This window comes from Camelus bactrianus, chromosome 2 (genome assembly GCF_048773025.1).
Source record: "Camelus bactrianus isolate YW-2024 breed Bactrian camel chromosome 2, ASM4877302v1, whole genome shotgun sequence".
Taxonomy (NCBI): domain Eukaryota; kingdom Metazoa; phylum Chordata; class Mammalia; order Artiodactyla; family Camelidae; genus Camelus; species Camelus bactrianus.
Window position 1 is genome coordinate 135,719,785 of NC_133540.1, and position 17,024 is coordinate 135,736,808.

Here is a 17,024-nt window from a genome sequence, read left to right on the forward strand (position 1 = left end):
ATGGAGTCCCTTCTTCCTTGGGAACGGTCTCTGGGGACAGGAGGAGGCCCTCCCTGCTGTCAAGACAGCTTGGAACTATCGACCATAGGTATGATCTCGGCACGGCTACGAGACGCACCAGCGACACCTCAGTGACTATTCGATTAATGGGGCCGAGGCCTAGCCAGGTGACACAAAGCCAACCCTCTCCGTGGCTGGTTTAGGTTTGCTTCCTCACATTAAAACTTTGGTCTGTTTGGATTTTGATCTGTGGTCATGAGGCAGAGATACCACGCCCCAGGACAGACTTGGGCCCACTTCGTCGTCCCTAGGGCGGGCTGCCCGCCCACATGCCCGCCCGCGCCCACCGAGCGGCTCCGGAGGAGGTACGGGGCAGGGGCAGGCTGACGGTGCAGAGTGGACGGCAGCCTGGGTGGCTCAGCCTCGGTCGGGCCAGAGCCGGAAACTTTCACTTCAGTCAAGACCAGGACAACCTCAGTGCTTAGACTTAAGGGAAACTTTATTTGGTCTTCTTCCTAAAGCAACCTAGTTTAAAAACGAGTTAAGGTTAATATAGAGAAGAAAAAAGAGTCAGACAGACACACACACACACACAGGAGAGCCGGGCACAGGTCAGGACCTCCCCATCAGATTTTCTCCATCTTGGAAATGAGGTCGTCACAGATCCTGGTCAGTTCATCGTTTTCCTTAGTCTGGAGGAGGGAAGTCGAATCCTGAGAATTCTCACAGTGCTCCGAGGAGTCGGGAGCAGCTCCAGGGCTTCTAGAACCAGGGGTCTGCTCCTCCCCGGCTCTGCCCGGACCCCTGGGACCCCACACCCACCTTCTGCTCCACGACCTTCTCCAGGGAGTGGACCCGCATCTGCTCCTTCCTCAGGACTGCCTGCAGCGCCAGAGCCTCCGCCTGGGCCTTGCTGCGGACCTGCGCGATCTCCTCGTTGGCCCTGGAGCAGTGGAGGGCAGCAGGGCTGAGCCCCGACTTGGGGCCTCTTCCCGTCCCCGCTCCCCAGCCCCAGGCTGCATCACTCACAGCTGGAGCTTCTCCTCTGCGTGGGCCTTCAGCGCCTGGTACCTCTGGCCCTCCTTCTCGATCCTCCCTATGTAGCCCTCCACACATTGCTTCAGGGACTCTTCGTTCTTTAAGGAAGAGTGATGTGAACTCTGACTGATGGCATGTTGCTGTCTGACCGCATTCAGGAGCGGTCTGGGGGACCCCCAGGTCAGGTGGGGGCGGTTCCCCAGCGCCGGCTCTCTGGTCGTTCGTGAAATAGCAGTGGACGAGGCCACGTGGGAGCAGCACTCCCCATTTCCTTCTAAGGACAGCCTACCACACACACAGCCCTAGGCCTCCCCATCCTGGGGTTCAGGAGGGTCCTCGGACACTGGGCCTCACCCTCTGACACCCACGGGCCTCCTGCCCGTCCCTCAGCCTGCCTGGCACACAGAGCCCACCTGTACGGCCCCTACTCTCCTGCCTCCCCTCCCAGCCCCGGGCTTTGGGGGCCGGGTCTCCAAACTGGCCCAGGATGGGTGAAGACAGCAGTGGGGACTGGACATGGCGATCTCTGCAAGGGGACAACCTTGCAGGCATGCACGTGAGGTTGCAGATGACAAAACCGACAGCCAGGGCTGGAACCTGGGGCCCCCACACCCCAGGGGCCCACATCAACCTGCTTCCCAGATGCAACCCGAAGGCTCAGCTCCCCCCCGCAGCCTCCAGGCCCCGCCAGCACTTGTCACCTTGCCTCACTGGAGACAAGGCCAATGCCTGCTGGCCCCACAGCCTTGCGCTGGCCCTGGTACCTACCGCACGGTAGCCTTCGATCACCTCTTTCTGTTTCTCAAACCGCTTGAAAAGATCAGAAAAAGACTTCTCCATGGAGTGCAAGTCTGCAGTAAGCTGGTCCTTTTCCTTCAGAACCTTCTGGATCTCAACTCTGGCAAGTTCCTTCTGTTTCTGAGCCTCCTCTTCAGGAAAGAAAACCAGCACTTGGGATTGGGGGACACCCATGGCAAGAGACCAGGGCGGGCGGCCGGAGGACCCACTGGGGCGAGGTGACGGTCGCTCTCCTGTGATCTTCCCAGGCAGGACCTAGGGGCCACAAGTGCCCAAGAAACAGCCATTTCCTCCCCCCAGCTCCACCCAGACCCAGAGGCAGTGGATAGTGAACCCAGGGCCCAACTGCAGAGGTCCTGGGAAGAGGTGGGGCCAAGACGCTCAGAGCCCACAGCCACACCCACCCCAGCCTGGACGTGCCCAGTGCCCGGCACCCAGTGGCTGAAGCTGGACAAGCAGCCACCTGGGGGAGGGGGAGACCGCAGTGCAGCACCTACGGGAGGGACCCTATCTTTCCTGGCCTTGGCCCTAGATGCCAGCTCAGGGGCTGGCCAATTTTGGGGTTGATAAGTGCCAGTGGCCCAGAGCCACCTGGCCTCCCTGACCGCCAGCTGCTCCACTGCAGGGAGTGTGGGCATGTGGGCTTAGCTCGCAGGAGGGAGCTGCTGGGAAGAAAGGCTGCGGGCGCCCGGCACTCACCCATCGCTTGATACACGGTCCCCTCAAACCCATCCATGATCTTCCTGTGGGAGGAGAGCAAATGTGCCATGAGCGCTGTGGCAGGCGGGTGGGCAGGTGGGCACCCAGGTCCCAGTGGCCACTCAGGCCTCACCCCATCTCCAGGATCCTGGTGTGGAGCTCGGCGCACTGGCTCCTCAGTGCCTCGTTCTCCTTCTGTGTTGCTTCCACCTGTGCGGACCATAGCTCTGAATTGGTGCTGGGCACCCTCCCATGCCGGTACCTCCTGTCCTACTCAGCGATCACCGGGCTAGGGGGCCTGCATGCGCTGGGTATGTGGTAGGAACACCATGTGGTACAGACGTGGTGGGAGAGCAGCCTGCAGAGGGCAGGCCCAGTGGCGGGGAGGATCCAGCTGCCGGCTGGGGCCTGGCATGCAGGCCTCCCTGAGAGGGGACCACCCAGGGCATCACCTAGGCAGCAAGGAGACTTGGGGGCTGAGGCCCAGCCCTGCTAGCTGTCCTGCTTTGCCACCCCTAGGGCAGCTCAGAGTGGTGTCCAATGAGGACATCCAGACCCTCAGCTAACTGGGTGAATGGTAGGGGTACGTAAGTGGACACCAGGATTCCATGAGCAGCAGCACGAGGAAGACCAGAGCTCAGAGCCATCCACGGGGCCCTCCTACGGGGCCGTGCCTGGGAGCCCGTCCTCCCGACTCATCCTCACCGCTGTGTCCAGGTCCCTCTGGCTGTACTGCAGCACGTCCACAATGGGCCCCACGGGCAACAGCGGGCCCCCGGGCCCGAGGTCACATGGAATCGGGCCAAGTGCCTGCGGGGTGACGGAGACAGGCTGGGCAGGTTCCACTGGTGCTCGTCTCCGCCGGTTTCCCAGACGGCACAGCTCGGCGCCCAGGCCCAGCCGACCTCCTGACGCCTTCCCCCAGGTCCCAGAACATAGATCCCACGCCCTTAGAACACGTGTCTCTTCACACCGCGGGGGGAACCAAGCACTTACGGGAACACCCGGGGTGCCGAGGAAGTCCAGTTCCACCAGCTTCGCCTCGGGGGGGCTTCCCGAGGAAGGCGTGTCCACACCCCGTGCGCTGAGATCAAAACAGAACACACGTGTCGTTTACCTGCGGGGCGGGGTCAGCCCAGGTTCTCCCCGAAGGGCTGAGTGAGCGCCTCGGGATTTGTGGGCTGCTCGGCCGGTGTCCAATTCAGGTTCGCACCTGCCAGCCCACCTTTCGCCCGCGGACAGAGGGGAGGCGCACCTGCTGGTCTCAGGGGCTGCGGGCACCGGTCTCCGAGGGCTGTCCTGCAGGAGCGGGTCGAACTTGAGGTACAAGGACTGCTTCCTCAGGGCTGACTCCTTAAACTGCTGCGGTAGGGGGAGCAGGTTCAGCGGCATCCCCGACACGACAGCCCGCAGAGCCTGGGACAGGCCCAGGCAGATCATGGCCTGCGTGGCGCAGGAGGGGGACACGACTCTGCTGGGAGCAGCTGCAGGACAGGGGCCTGGAGACACCATCCCCACCGGCCAGCCCTGTGCCCTGGGCAGACACAGACACTGCCCGAATTGAGAAAGCCTGGTGACTGCCAAGCAGGGCAGGGACTCAGGGCTGTTCCAGAAACAGCCCCTTTTTGAGACTCACACTTGAGGAAAGGCTGCCACGAGGTGCAGGATACTCACCGAGGAAGCCCCAAACTGCTCCAGGTAGTCGACTTCAGCCCCCGTGCCTAGAACTGAGAGTAGCGGGTGGGTGCGTCACGGCCCGCGGGACTCGGGCTAGAGCTCTCCGGCACAGGACGCTGGCTTGGCAGCTCCCAAGCACCCCCCCGCCCCCTTCCACGGCCCGGTCTGCCCTGGACAGACGGCCCTTTGCTATAAGGCGGGGCTGCCGTCCTGCTCATGACGCTGGGGGCTGGGTCGTTTTGTTGGGTCACACACAAGGGCTGACAGACCCCCCAGGAGTAACGGCCAAGGGCATCCCTGGCTGAGCAGCAGTGTGCAGCCAGCCTGGAAGAGCCCTTTGTGTTCTGGTGCGACCTTTGTTTACAGATTCTAAAGGTGACTCGTGCCATAGACAGAAACTGACCCAAAATGGATCAAAGCCCCAAGTGTATGAGTTAAAACCACAGAATTCTTAGAAGAAAACACAAGGGCACACCCTCGTGACACCGGGTGTGACAGTGACTCATCAGGACTGACGCCAGACACACAAGCAGCAAGGTGACAGCTTGGGCCTCCAAGGACACAGAGTGCAAAGGCAAGTTTTGCAGATCAGGTGCCTGACAAGGGGTTCCTACCCAGATTACACTAGAAATCTCTGCAACTTGGTCATATGGCAAATAACTCAGCGAAGAAATGGGAAAGGATCTGAGCAGACGCTCCTCCAAAGGGGAGACTCAAAAGGTCAACACGCACGTGGACAAATGTGGCTCGTTGGTGGGGGACCGTGACATGCAGCCAGCACCGTGTGCAGGCGGGACGCTGTGCAGCTGGCCCTTGGGTGCTGCCCATGGAGGGGTAAGAGGTGTGGGCCTGCGGAGAACGGCTGGGCGGCTCCTCCCACAGTCAGCACAATGTGACCAGGTCCTCTAGGTACACCTGCCCCAGAGAAGTGGGTCACGCACGGCCACACGTAAACGTGTACGCGAGTGTTCCCAGCAGTCTTAGTCATAACAGCGCAAAAGTGGAAACCATCCCAAAGTCCATCAATTAGTAAAAGAAGAAACGAGATGTAATTTCCACATGGTGGAATGTTGCTTAGCCATAAAAGGAGGTCCTGACCTGAAACGGACCTTGTTGTTCAGTGAAAGACACCAGACACAAAACCGCACATTGTGTGCCTCCAGGTCCCTGGCCTAGTGGAGTGCGTCCATGGCTTCTGGTCCCACCTATGTGCGGAGGGCCCCACGGCTGTCCTGCCAGAGAAGCCCTACGTCCACATCCTGTCTCCACTGCACCTGTGGGCTCTTACATAACGCAAACCAAGAGTGTCTCCAGTTGCCTTCTGTCTTGCGAAGCAGCTCAGTCACAAGCCCTCACTGAGCTCGGCTTAGACCCAGGGCTCTTCCAGCCCTCCTGTCCAGGGACCTGCCTTTCATCTCTGTGGGGTCCTGTTTCAAACAGCACGTCCCCCAGAACAGCGAGGCCCCGGCTGCCTCCGGACTGCACTCGAGCTGTCTAAGCCAGGGCTTCTGCCCAGTTTTCTGAGCCTAAGATTTTTTTATGTCACAGGCATCAGCCCTGTTCTCCTGAAAATGCCTATCTTTTGATAAACCAGAAGTTTCTGCCTGAATCACTGAAGTCAGGGAACAGAGCTGCCCGCAGGACAATGGCAGCAGGTGCCACTGAACACGTGCTCGTGGAATGTTCCGAGCAACCTGGCTGTGAGGACAGACAGAGACGTACCCTCAGTGGGGTCTCGGAAGTGCTCCCCAGTCAGGTCCAAGGCGGGCTCCAGGCCCTGAGGGGCAGGGGGCGCGGGGTCGGCAGGCGCGGTCACTGACTCAGTGCTCGGGCTGCTAGTGGGAGCTGGTGCACCCGAAGAGCCTGAGGATCCCTCCTGGAAGGGAGGTCGGGGTCACCTTGGGGGCTTGGTTTGGGCACCTCATGTAGTCTCGTCAGGACGAGGGACATGGGGGTGGGGGTAGGGGCAGCAGCCTGTGCCCCCAGGCCCCCTCTGCCCTGTTACGATACCCAGACATGGTGACAGTGCAAGGATGTGTCACACTGGGGTGCCCACCCACACTCCGTACCTCACTTGCAGCTCCTGTGGTCCCTGCTGGGCTCTGTACCCCAGGTGTGTCATCTGCTGAGGCTGAAAGCACCTGCCTAAAGAGACGGGGTCTGCAGGGCCTGTGTCCCCACTGCCGCTTCGGCACCCACCTGCCGCCTGCCCTGCAAACCCCGCCCAGCAAGCCAGGCATGGGGCCAGCCGAGCAGCCCGGCAAAGCTGGCCCCCAACCTCACCTGCACGAGAACCACTCCTCAGAAGGAGCTCTGAGGTCACTCAACTCAAGGAAAAGCAAACCACGAGGATCCACGTATCCCCCCACCAGGAAACTGCGGCAGGAGCTAGGCGGGCTCCTCTGTGACCACACGCCCGCGGCAGCCACGAAGCCGCGTCCTGGGAGCTCGCGCCAGGAAACTCGGGCTCCCCTGGAGCCGCGCTGCCTCGGGAACCCTAGGGACTCTCTGCTAGGAGCTTTCTCGACCTCCCGGGTGGGTCACAGCACAGGACGCCCCCTGTGAGGGGCCGACGTCGCTCCTCTGCTTCTTATTCCCAAGAGCTGCGCCTGCCCTGGGCCTCTCAGGGGTGCAGGTGGCACATCTGGTCTGGGGCCCACGGGTGCCCACACCCTGGAGCTGCTGCCCTGCCACCACCCCCCAACACTCACTGGCTTGGTGATGAGTCCTCTGCGGCTGCAGGCCCGGCTGGCCTGCTCTGGGGGTGCTCCGGGGGCCAGGCCTCTCTGTCACCTCCACATGGGTTAAAGTCTGGGTCATCCAGCTTGTCCCCATCCAGGCTGCCAGACCCTCGTGGAGGGGGATCAGGACCCTCACCCGCAGCCATGGTGGCCTTTTCCTGCCTCATCTCTGGTCTCCTTGAGGGCGGTTTGAGACCTGGGGCCGTCCCTCGTTTCCTCAGCGGAGGTGGCTTTTTGCTGGTGGCATCATCAGGGAAGTCAAATTCTAGCCTCACAGGCCCGCTTCTCAAAGAGCTGGCCTCCTGGCCCCTGCCCTCCTCACTCTGAGCACTGGGGGCTGGGGCCCCTCCAGCCTCCACAGGGCCGGCAGGGGCAGTGGCCTCGGGGCCCCCGGGGCCCTCGCCAGGCAGGTCTGTGTGGGGCTCCCCTGCGTGGGCTCCTCCGGGGGGAGTACCGGGAGCTGGAGCAGCCCCCACGCGGGAAGCAGGAACCGCGTCCGGGTTTTCTCCTGGGAGGCTACACGGGTCCTCTGCTCTGTCTGTGTCTTGGGACGCCATCCCGGGAGGGTGTTCTAGAATCTTGGGGGTGGATGCAACACTTTCCTCTGAGGAATGAGAATGGACGTGCTCCTCCCAAGCTTGTTCAGGGCTGCTCGACACTTGTCCTGAAGATGCCACTTGGTTTTCAACACTTTCTGGCATTTGAGGGAAGCTTGAGGGACCCAGACCGGCACAGGCGGGCCCACTGGGAAGCCTGTCTTCAGATGCTGGTCTCACGAACCCTGGAGGAAGGTTGGCCCCCTCCACTGCTGGCTTCTGCAGAATTCCATTAGTTGTTCTGGTCTCTGTTTCCTGGGTAAACTGTTGGCTTTTAGAAACAGACAGTTAACACAAATGAACCAGTTAGGTTTTCATTTAGATTTTAGTCTGCGTGAAAACATTAGCTAAAGAAAGAAAAAAAAAACATACAATCATACAATCAACCTTCCCAGGTTAACTTTTTCCAAGCGCAGTCTGCTGGCGGCCACCTGGAGACCCAGGGTCCCAAGGCAGACAGCGTGGAAACGCCACTGGCAAAGGATCAAAGGCCAGGCTCCCCTGTCAGCTGGGGCCCAGCAGCTACGTGGTCAAGGACAGTCTGGGCACAGGAGGGTCAGGCTCCTCACTGGAGAGCAAGAAAGATGAGGTCCAGGACACTGCCTTCAGGCCTGCCCACCCTGGGTCCTCCACGGCCTCCCGCGCCTCCCCTCTGTGGCCCTGGAGCAGCCCAGAGGCAGAGTCCCAACAGCTGGGTTTCCCTTCCCTTGTGGGGCTGTTACAGAAGAATGGTATTTGATCACTCTAATCTCATTAGATGATTTTCAAAATGAAAAGTAAAAAATCTAAAGTTGGAAAGTAGCAAGTTAAGGGGAGGGGGGATTCAGGAGGAGTCTCCACCCTTGGGAGGATGGGAACGTGGCCCGAGCACATTTCACTCGAGTTAGGTGATGGGTACATTAGCGATGTTTTGCTTTTACACCTTTCTCTGAAACCTGTTTAAAAGAAAAAGCAAGGTCTTAAACAGTTTAAGTCAGCAAAAGTCAGAACAAAATGTGCCAGTGAGGGCCCTTCTCACCCGGACGCAGAGGGTCCCTGGGGCCCTGCCCACTTGTTCCATCCTAATCTGGGGGTGACGAGCTCATCTCCAGACTGAGGCTGGAGAAGCCTTGGCTTTGCCTAGTCGACCAGCACATCCAGTAAAACGCCTAGGCCGGGGCAGGCTGCGAAGAAGCTTCTCTCGATTAAAGTCAAGTGCTTAAAACCTGGTCCGTCAGACACCACTGGCACTCTGACTAGATTAACAGTTTCTCTGCCTTCAAAGGTAAGATCTGTCTGTGAGCTTTCTCCAGGGCTGGATGTGGAGAACATGAGGCTGACTTGTGAGGAGGGAGATCCCAGTGGAATGCTATAAAAGCAGCAAAACCACAGAGCAGCCCCGGGAGAGGAGGCCAGGACATTTCATGAAGCCAGGGAAGCAGAAACTACGGCCAGTTTGTTGGCAAGGATGCAGCAAAGGTGCGGAATGCGCATTTAAACTCACGCTGCTTCGGGACTCACTCTTCAGGAACAAACGACTTCTGAGTACTTTGGCCATGCATGACACAAACCCAGAGCAGAGACCAGCTGGATATGACAAACAAGACAGACTCTTCCTGCCACATCCGTCAGAGAGGTCACAACTGCAATACATCAGACGGCACCGACACTTACTTCTCCTTCTGGGTCCAGACTTGGTGGGAGTTTTCTAATCCAGGGGTGTCGCCCAGAGCTAAAAAAACTTCAAGTTTGCTGCTCATGCTGGGACTTAAAATCCTGTGTGTCTGTGGATCCCGCAGAGGTGTCTGAAAAGTCACCTGTTGGGGAGGGAGGGGGGCTCCTAGTCAGTAACTCACGTCTCCAAGCACCATGCCCTGGCAGCGCAGTAAGTCCCCGGGAAAGCAGGCCCCAGGATGACTGCACCTGTGACACTTGGTAGATCTACACAGGGGGAGACATGCTCACCTTCACTGCTTTGGCTGTGCTCTTGGGTGGCACATTTTCTTTCTGTGACAGACGGAGTACAGGCAACCTTCCGGTAACTTCCAGTGGTGAAAACAGGAAGTCACAGTTCTCTGTGCTTTTGTCATCAGTGACATTCTTGTCACTGAAGATGTGCAGACTCATTCTGGAAAAGCAAACAGTTTTCTGTCAGCAGCAGGGCATGTTGTCTGGACGCACGTATGTGGAAAAGGACAGGGCTGACCTCATGGTGCTGAGTGAGGACATCCCCCTGCCTGCACAGGTGGGTCACACCTTAGGCAGCATGTCCTCTGCCAGGCAGTCCCCTCCCTGCTTTGGGGGGAGCTGCCACCTCCCAGGAGCAAGAGCTAAAGGGGTCCCCAGCCCTCAGGGCAAGGAGGGAAAACCATGTCCACGAAATAACTTGAACTTTGTGGGTAAAGGCTGGGAGACAGGTAAGGGCTGATCTGTGATGACACTGGATGAGGCATAGGAAGCCTCGTCTCCCTGCAGGCCTCGGTGTCAGAGTTGGAGCGGGCTACCAAACTGGTGGAGGATGGGAGAGCAGACAGCACGGCAGCCTGTACTCTGCCTACGGGGCCAGGAAATGGGGACCAGACAAGGGTGTTGGGAGGGTGGGGGCCTAGAGGAGGAGCCACAGAAGGTAACAAGCAGCAGGGTGCAGAATCATTTGTGGGGAGTCAAGTGGCTTCTACATCAGAGTCTGCAGAGTAGAAACACACCAGGGGCCTCCAGCTGGGCCCAGAAGTTTCTAGAGCAGTCCCACTTCTTCCCAAAGTCTTTGTCATGGTGACTGACACGGCCTTCCGAGTCCAGGAGTCACCAGAGAACTGGGCGTCGACCTGCCCAAGGGGCCACCACAGGTACTTGCTAGTAGTGGGGGCCCTGGGGACTGCGGTTTAAAGAGGCTGGGTGGCTGGGGCAGAGAGAGTAGGTAGGGGTGGCCTTGGAAGAGGTGAGGTTGGGGTGGGAGGTCAGGGTGACCAGCCCCCTTGAAGGGTGAGGCCAGGGGTTGGGGGTGCTGGTGTGGAGGACCGGGAGGGGCAGGAAGGAAGTGGGGAGTCAGAGGCTCTTGCATCTGGCCAGGGGTTGGGTGGTCAGCCCTGCTTTGCCAACAGGCCCACACACTGTGTGTGGGGGCAAGAAAGAGAAGTGTAAGTCAAGAGTAACTACTAGTTTTGGCCTAACAACTGGGTAAAACGAGGGGGACATAAGAGGGAGACAGGCTTGGAGGCAAACTCCCTCTGCCGGAGAAGGTGGGAGAACAATGATGGCAGCCTCTATGGGTCTGGCTTCTACTGAGGAGGGGGCCACGAAGGCGGCTCCAGAGCAAGGAGGGGCCGGGTCAGGAGGGCAGGAAGACTGGCGGCCCCGGAGAGCGGGTCTTGCGGGATCAGCGGTGCGGGAGCGCCAGAGCCCAGGTTTCTGCGGCAGGTGCGGCAGGAATCGGCGATGGCTCACAGGTGGGGCTACGCCCAGAGGGGCCGGGCAGCAAGCTGGCGGGTATGCGGGGGCGGAGACGTGTCTTTGCAGGTCACAGCCACCGGTGGTTTGCGGCTGGACGAGGTCACCGGGGTGAGGGGGAGGGCGGCGCAGCGGGCCCGGGCTGTTCTGTCTTTGACGGCGGCAGAGGGACCACCAGGCGTCTCGGAGACAAGGGCGGGAGGCCGCCGGCTCCGCTCGCGACTGTGGGAAGAGGCGTCGCGGGGGGAGTGCATCCCGGGGGGAGGGGACCCACGACCAGGGTGGTCGCCACCACGGCAGACAGGCAGACAGAGGCCCGGGGCCAGAGGAGGCGAGGCCGGAACCCCGAGCCCGGACCCCGCTGCCGCCTTACCTGTCGGCCGCCGCGCGGAAGCAGGAGAGCGGGAGGCGCCGAGTCCGGGAACCCCTCTCCCCGCCGCCGATTCAAATACCGACGGTTGGCGTGCGCGGCCAATCGGCGTGCGGCTGGGGCGAGACGCACGGAATCGGCGGCCAATGGGAGGCCATGGCTGAGGCCGCGCCCACAAGGGGTTCCGCTTCCGGGGCTAGCGGTACGCTGGGCGTGGCGGACGCTGGAATTCTCGGTAACTGCGGCTCCCGCAGCAGGCGATGGGGAAAGGTTGCTCGTGGGCGGACTGTGACTGCGCGGACCGCCGTCGCCCAGGAATCTCGAGCTCAGCTGCGGGCGCCCCTAGGCTGCGCGGAAAGGCCAGGGCCTGAGAACCATTCGCCCGTGTCTCAGTTTCCCCAGCTGTGAAATGGGACCAGGTGCAGTGCCGCCCCCAAGGCAGGTCGTGAGAACCCAAACCCTCGCGAGGACTATCGCGGCGCTCACGACTTCTGCCGGGTGTGGGGCACGGGAACTCCATTTCCCAAAGTGCCCCGCGGGACCCTAGCTCCCAGAGCGCCGCGCGAGTGGTCTGAGAGTGGGGACTCCACTTCCCAGAGTGCCCCGCGCTGCCCGGCGCTTACCGGACCCGGACGCTGGGGCCTGCTCCGGGCGTCCGGGCAGCGGGTTTCGCCCGGAAGGCGGGCTTCTCCCGGACGGCTTCCCGGTGGGGACGGCGGCGCGATGGACAGCCCTGAGGTTACGTTCACGCTGGCCTACCTGGTATTTGCCGTGTGCTTCGTGTTCACTCCCACCGAGTTCCACTCGGCCGGGCTCACGGTGCAGAACCTGCTGTCGGGCTGGCTGGGCAGCGAGGACGCTGCCTTCGTGCCCTACCACCTGCGCCGCACGGCCGCCACGCTGCTGTGCCACTCGCTGCTGCCGCTCGGTGAGCTCGGTGGGCGGGGCGGCGCTCGAGGCCCAGCTCCGGGACCTCAGAGCGAGAAGAGACCGGGGAGGGCGCCCGGGTCAGAGCCTAGGCTGTGGGCTCGTGTGCTCCCAGGAGTGCGCTGGAGGGAAGTGGCGGCAGCTGGCCTCTTGCAGGCGGCAGAAAGGCAGGCTCAGAACCCTGAGGGAGGGGATGCTTCACTCACTGGGGCAAGTTGTGAGCTATCGCATGGGGGGCAGCTCCCTGTAGAAGAACGTGAGTTAACTGATGCCAGCATTGGTGGCCTGCCCCAGTCCTTGGAAGGTGGATGCAGGAAGGACAGGCAAAGAGCATGATGGCAGTAGGAAGTGTCACGGGTGCAGAGACCCGGAAAGGTGTGTATGTGGCCAGGATGCTCAGATGTTGCCAGGGGCTGTGCTGGGTAGTGACTCAGGTGTAGCTGGTCTCTGAGAGGCTGGCTTGAGGCCAGGTTGTGCCTGGGGGCTGCCTGCCTAATAGGGATGGAGGGCAGAGGAGAGCCCATGCCAGGACAGAGACTGCCTGCGTGGTGAGGTCGCTCCATCTAGCTCCCCTGTGAGGCAGGGAAACTCCGCAGGAGGAAAGTGTGGTTCAGAGTTTGGGTTCTCCTGAGGGTTGTGGATTGAGTTTCTGCTCTGGGAACTAAGGATTTCCGAAGTTTCTGGAACCTCTTAACTGCATGCCTCCCACCAGCCTGAGGGGGGCTGGGCCACCACCGTCCCACAGAAGGACAGGGAAACTGGGAAGTGAGCCAAGTGACTTCCCTGGGCCACACGAGGACGAAATGGTGGAGCCTGGCCTTAGAGTCAGACAAGGAGTTTTTCTTTTTTTAATTTGTTTTGCAATAGCTTTGAAACTTTATAGACCTGTTATCTATTGCTATGGGGTGAGAGAAAGTGTACTGGCTTAATCAATAGCGCTTGCTTTTGTTTTTGCAACTTCAAGCCTGTGCTGTGGGTCATTGTCTACCTCGTTATTGACATGCAAATTGGCCCCCATCTGGCCAGCAGGGTCCTGGAGCTGGCTCCCCTGATGTCCTTGTGACATGCCTGTGTCATACCTTGCTCACTGGCACACGATGTTCCGGTTCTGGGATGGCCATGCCCTTTTCTGCCTCCTCAGAGTGGGTGGGATCCAGAGGCCTGGATCTGGCCCCAGGAGGGCCAGTGGGCAGCTCTGCACTGGGTGACACGAGAGCCTTGTACTTTTGCTTTTGTAGGTTTTCCCCCTACTCATGTGTTATTTGTATGGAACTGAAGTAGTAAGATAAAAATGTTTTCTGCTGACAGGGTAAGGGCTGAGTTGGACCAGTTGTGGAGGCGGGTGAGGCTCACCTGCCCTAGGGTACCACGGCCTTGCCCTGGCCCAAGGATGGGGACTAAAGGAAGCCCCCCTGCCCCCAACAGGGATAGCCCTGTGGACCTAAGTGGGAACCTCCTGGAGAGGATGACAGCCTAGCAGCCCCCACCCCTGCTGAGGCTTGCTCTGTCCCTTGTAGGCTACTACGTGGGCATGTGCTTCGCAGCCTCAGAAAAGCGGCTCTACTTTCCCAGCCAGGCCCCGGAGACCTGGCGGGTCTTCCTCCTGCTGGCGGTGCTGCTGCCCACCATTGCCTGCACCCTTATCTACTACTGGTCCCGGGACCAGTGGGCCCACCACCCCCTGGCCCGCACCCTGGCCCTCTATGCCCTGCCGCAGTCAGGCTGGCGAGCTGTCGCTTCCTCCGTGAACACTGAGTTCCGGAGGATTGACAAATTTGCTACGGGGGCGCCGGGTGCCCGGGTGATTGTGACGGACACATGGGTGATGAAGGTGACCACGTACCGTGTGCACGTGGCCCAGCAGCAGGATGTGCACCTGACTGTGACGGAATCCCAGCAGCATGACCTCTCGCCAGACTCGAATCTACCTGTGCAGCTGCTTACCATCCGCGTAGCCAGCACCAGCCCTGCTGTGCAGGCCTTCGACATCCGGTAGGCTTGCCCATGCCTGGCCAGCACCCAAGATCTGGTGTTTGTCTTACTCAAAGGCGATGGTGGGTGGGAGCTGGTCCCTCCAGTGTGCCCCTCCCTCAGGGCGGCACTGCCCACCCTAGGCCGCCTTGCTGGCCCCGTCTTCTCAGGTACTCTCAGCTCCCTCCTTCTTCACTTCTCATCTGAGCTGCCTTCTGCAGCTTCTCAGGGGGAGCCCCACAGGGATGTTTGGGGGTCACTGTACCGGACACAGGCTTGGGCTGGAGCCGAGGTCCTCCTGTCTAGTTCAGGCTGTGGCCGGCCTGCTGTGCTCCTCCTGGGACATGCCTTGGGCCTGAATCTACTGAGGGCCAGGCACTCCGTGTCTTAGCTACCATCCTTCAACCTCGCTGTGTCCTGGGAGGGCGGTGGTCAGCTGGGCAGCGCTGGGTCTGTGGGCTCGGCGCTCTGGCCATTTTTGCTAGCTGGTCTTCATCTGGCAGCCAGGCTGTGCCTGAGTCCCCATGTTCCGTGTGGTCATGGGTGCCTCGCTCACTGCGGCAGACTCGGCCTCCCTGCCACTGCCCCAGGGTCCTTGCCAGCCTGCCTGGGAAGGATGGCCCTGCCCTGCAGAGGCCTCAGTCCAGTGGTCCAGCCCAGCAGCAACCACCTCGTGCAGGCTGAACTCCACGGAGTACGGTGAGCTGTGTGAGAAACTCCGGGCACCCATCCGCAGCGCGGCCAACGTTGTCATCCACCAGAGCCTGGGCGACCTGTTCCTGGAGACATTTGCCTCCCTGGTGGAGGTCAACCCGGCCTACTCAGTCCCCAGCAGCCAGGTGGGGGCCTGGGTGGGTGATGGATTCCCACATCTCCTGGGGTGGGGGGCTCTATAGGCCGGGGCCCCTGTGACCACCTTGGCCTGCTGCAGGACCTGGAGGCGTGCATCGGCTGCATGCAGACACGTGCCAGCGTGAAGCTGGTGAAGACCTGCCAGGAGGCGGCGGAGGGCGAATGCCAGCAGTGCTACTGCCGCCCCATGTGGTGTCTCACCTGCATGGGCAAGTGGTTCGCCAGCCGCCAGGATCCGCAGCGCCCGGACACCTGGCTGGCCAGCCGAGTGCCCTGCCCCACCTGCCGTGCGCGCTTCTGCATCTTGGATGTGTGCGCTGTGCGCTAAGCCTGTCGGCCCTTCTGGGGATACCACAGGCTCTCTTTTCCCAGCGTAGCATCTCACCTGTTCCCCGAAGCTGCAGAGGGACCAGGGCTTTTGTTTTAAAAAGAAGTTTCCTGCTGAAGTTCTGTCTGCGGCGGTGGGACTGGTCTTCACTGCCTCTGCCTCCTCTCCGTTCCTCTGGGTAGGGGAAGGTGCTGGACACAGGACATGCTATCGGCTCCATCTCCAGAGCCTTCTGGGGCCCCTAGCTGGGTTTTGGGAGACCCTGTGGTCTGCCCCAGATGGCCCTAACCTGAGCCACTTGCCTTAAACTTATGGGGCACATAAATTTTAACTGCTCTTTGGTGACATGACAGACCCAAATTTTTCCAGCAGATTTTACTTCAGTCTATTCTGCTCCTGTCCCCAAGCTGGCTGTGGCCCTGTTGTTTTGGCACCCTCTACTCCCCATGGAGGACCTGGCACAGAGCCTGCTGATGGAGGGGGAAACCTGGGGTTCTGTTCCAGGGTCTCCTGGTGGTTGCAACCAGCCAAGGGCCTGCTCCTAGGTGGGTGGCCCCTACCTGCTCCCTTTCCAGGGATACCCTGGGCTTCCTATCAGGGGCCGGGTGAGGGGCTCGCTGCTTACAGCTGCCATTCCCTTAGTTGTGTGCTTATGGGGGTTGCCTACCCCTTGAAGGGGCATGTACCCACCCACGTGCCTTCTGTTGCTGCTGCAAGTCCGGGGAACAGGCCAAGTCTCAGGCTTCTGGTAGGGAAAACATTGAATTGAAGACCAAGCACCACAGCAGCATTCTCTATCCGGACAAGCCTACTGGGACTCAGCACAAGGCTGGCCATAGCCCTGCAGGGTCCACCTGTTTCAGAAGGGGATGTGCCCAGTGGTCAAGGCAGTGACAGCTGCCTTCCCACTTCCCAGTGGTGCAGGTGGGGAGCAGGGAGGGAACTGCCAGGCGCCAAAGTACAGCTCTCACAGATGTGGCTATTGGAGCAGCTCTGAGCCCCCTAAAAAAACCCTGGGATTTGGGAGCGAGATGGCCCAGCTTTGTGGTCCTCAGGGGCGCTCACAGATGGAGGCCGTCAGAGGGGCAGCCAGGAGCCATGCCCAGCCTCAGCCCGGAGTTTCAAACCCTGGCAAGGGAGAGCCAGGCCTGGAGTTTTTTCTACAGAAGGAAGTTACTTAGTTTTATAAAGGTAAATCTATTGTAGGGAAGTGATACGCTATTTAATAAAATGTTAGTATGACCATTATATGTATTTTCTTAATTGCAATGCTTTTTCTTTGGTAACAGTTGGGGGAAGGCCCTCCTAGAAGTGGCAGCTTTGATGTGCACATTTTGTTCAGAATAAGACGAAAAAGGAGGTCGACTGTAGGAGTCTTCCCCTCTGATTTCCTAGCTGGGGGGCAAGGGTCTCAAAAAGCCCAAGTCCTGGGCACCTTTGTTGAAGGGTCCTGGGGGGTTGGGGGGGTCAGCATGCAAGGGCCCATGTGGGGGGACCCGGTGGCCCAAGGTGGTGGGCCCTGCTGGCTGAGGATCCCTGTGCTCTCTGCTGTGTTTGGTGGGGTGCCTGGTGGCTCAGGACGGCAGCTTGCGTTGGGGAGC

The 17,024-nt window shown here is 60.3% G+C and overlaps 2 protein-coding genes across 10 annotated transcripts; one reads left to right on the forward strand and one right to left on the reverse strand.

Annotated features, from left to right (window-relative positions):
- Positions 1 to 481: 481 nt before the first annotated feature.
- TACC3 (transforming acidic coiled-coil containing protein 3) lies at positions 482 to 11,585 on the reverse strand. Of its 5 annotated transcripts, none has more exons than XM_074352010.1 (17): positions 11,349 to 11,585; positions 9,494 to 9,656; positions 9,203 to 9,345; positions 6,924 to 7,820; positions 6,282 to 6,357; positions 5,935 to 6,088; positions 4,945 to 5,127; positions 4,210 to 4,262; positions 3,791 to 3,894; positions 3,532 to 3,619; positions 3,241 to 3,345; positions 2,669 to 2,745; positions 2,536 to 2,579; positions 1,807 to 1,967; positions 1,030 to 1,136; positions 823 to 943; positions 482 to 692 (listed from the first exon to the last, which is right to left on the reverse strand). In XM_074352010.1, the coding sequence occupies exons 2-17, from the start codon at positions 9,653 to 9,655 to the stop codon at positions 627 to 629; spliced, it is 2,541 nt and encodes an 846-aa protein (XP_074208111.1). In that variant the 5' UTR covers position 9,656; positions 11,349 to 11,585; the 3' UTR covers positions 482 to 626. The 5 variants fall into 5 exon arrangements, with proteins under 5 accessions (XP_074208111.1, XP_074208110.1, XP_074208124.1 ...); XM_074352009.1 differs by having other exon boundaries at positions 3,791 to 3,897; XM_074352023.1 differs by lacking the exon at positions 4,945 to 5,127.
- A 245-nt stretch (positions 11,586 to 11,830) lies between these two features.
- On the forward strand, positions 11,831 to 16,671 carry TMEM129 (transmembrane protein 129, E3 ubiquitin ligase). Of its 5 annotated transcripts, XM_010958991.3 has the most exons (4): positions 11,831 to 12,273; positions 13,790 to 14,264; positions 14,923 to 15,082; positions 15,175 to 16,671. In XM_010958991.3, exons 1-4 carry the CDS (start codon positions 12,069 to 12,071, stop codon positions 15,421 to 15,423), a joined length of 1,089 nt encoding a protein of 362 aa, XP_010957293.1. In that variant the 5' UTR covers positions 11,831 to 12,068; the 3' UTR covers positions 15,424 to 16,671. The 5 variants fall into 5 exon arrangements, with proteins under 5 accessions (XP_010957293.1, XP_074208173.1, XP_045375716.1 ...); XM_074352072.1 differs by lacking the exon at positions 15,175 to 16,671 and having other exon boundaries at positions 14,751 to 15,082; XM_045519760.2 differs by lacking the exon at positions 15,175 to 16,671 and having other exon boundaries at positions 14,808 to 15,082.
- The last annotated feature ends 353 nt before the right edge of the window (positions 16,672 to 17,024 follow it).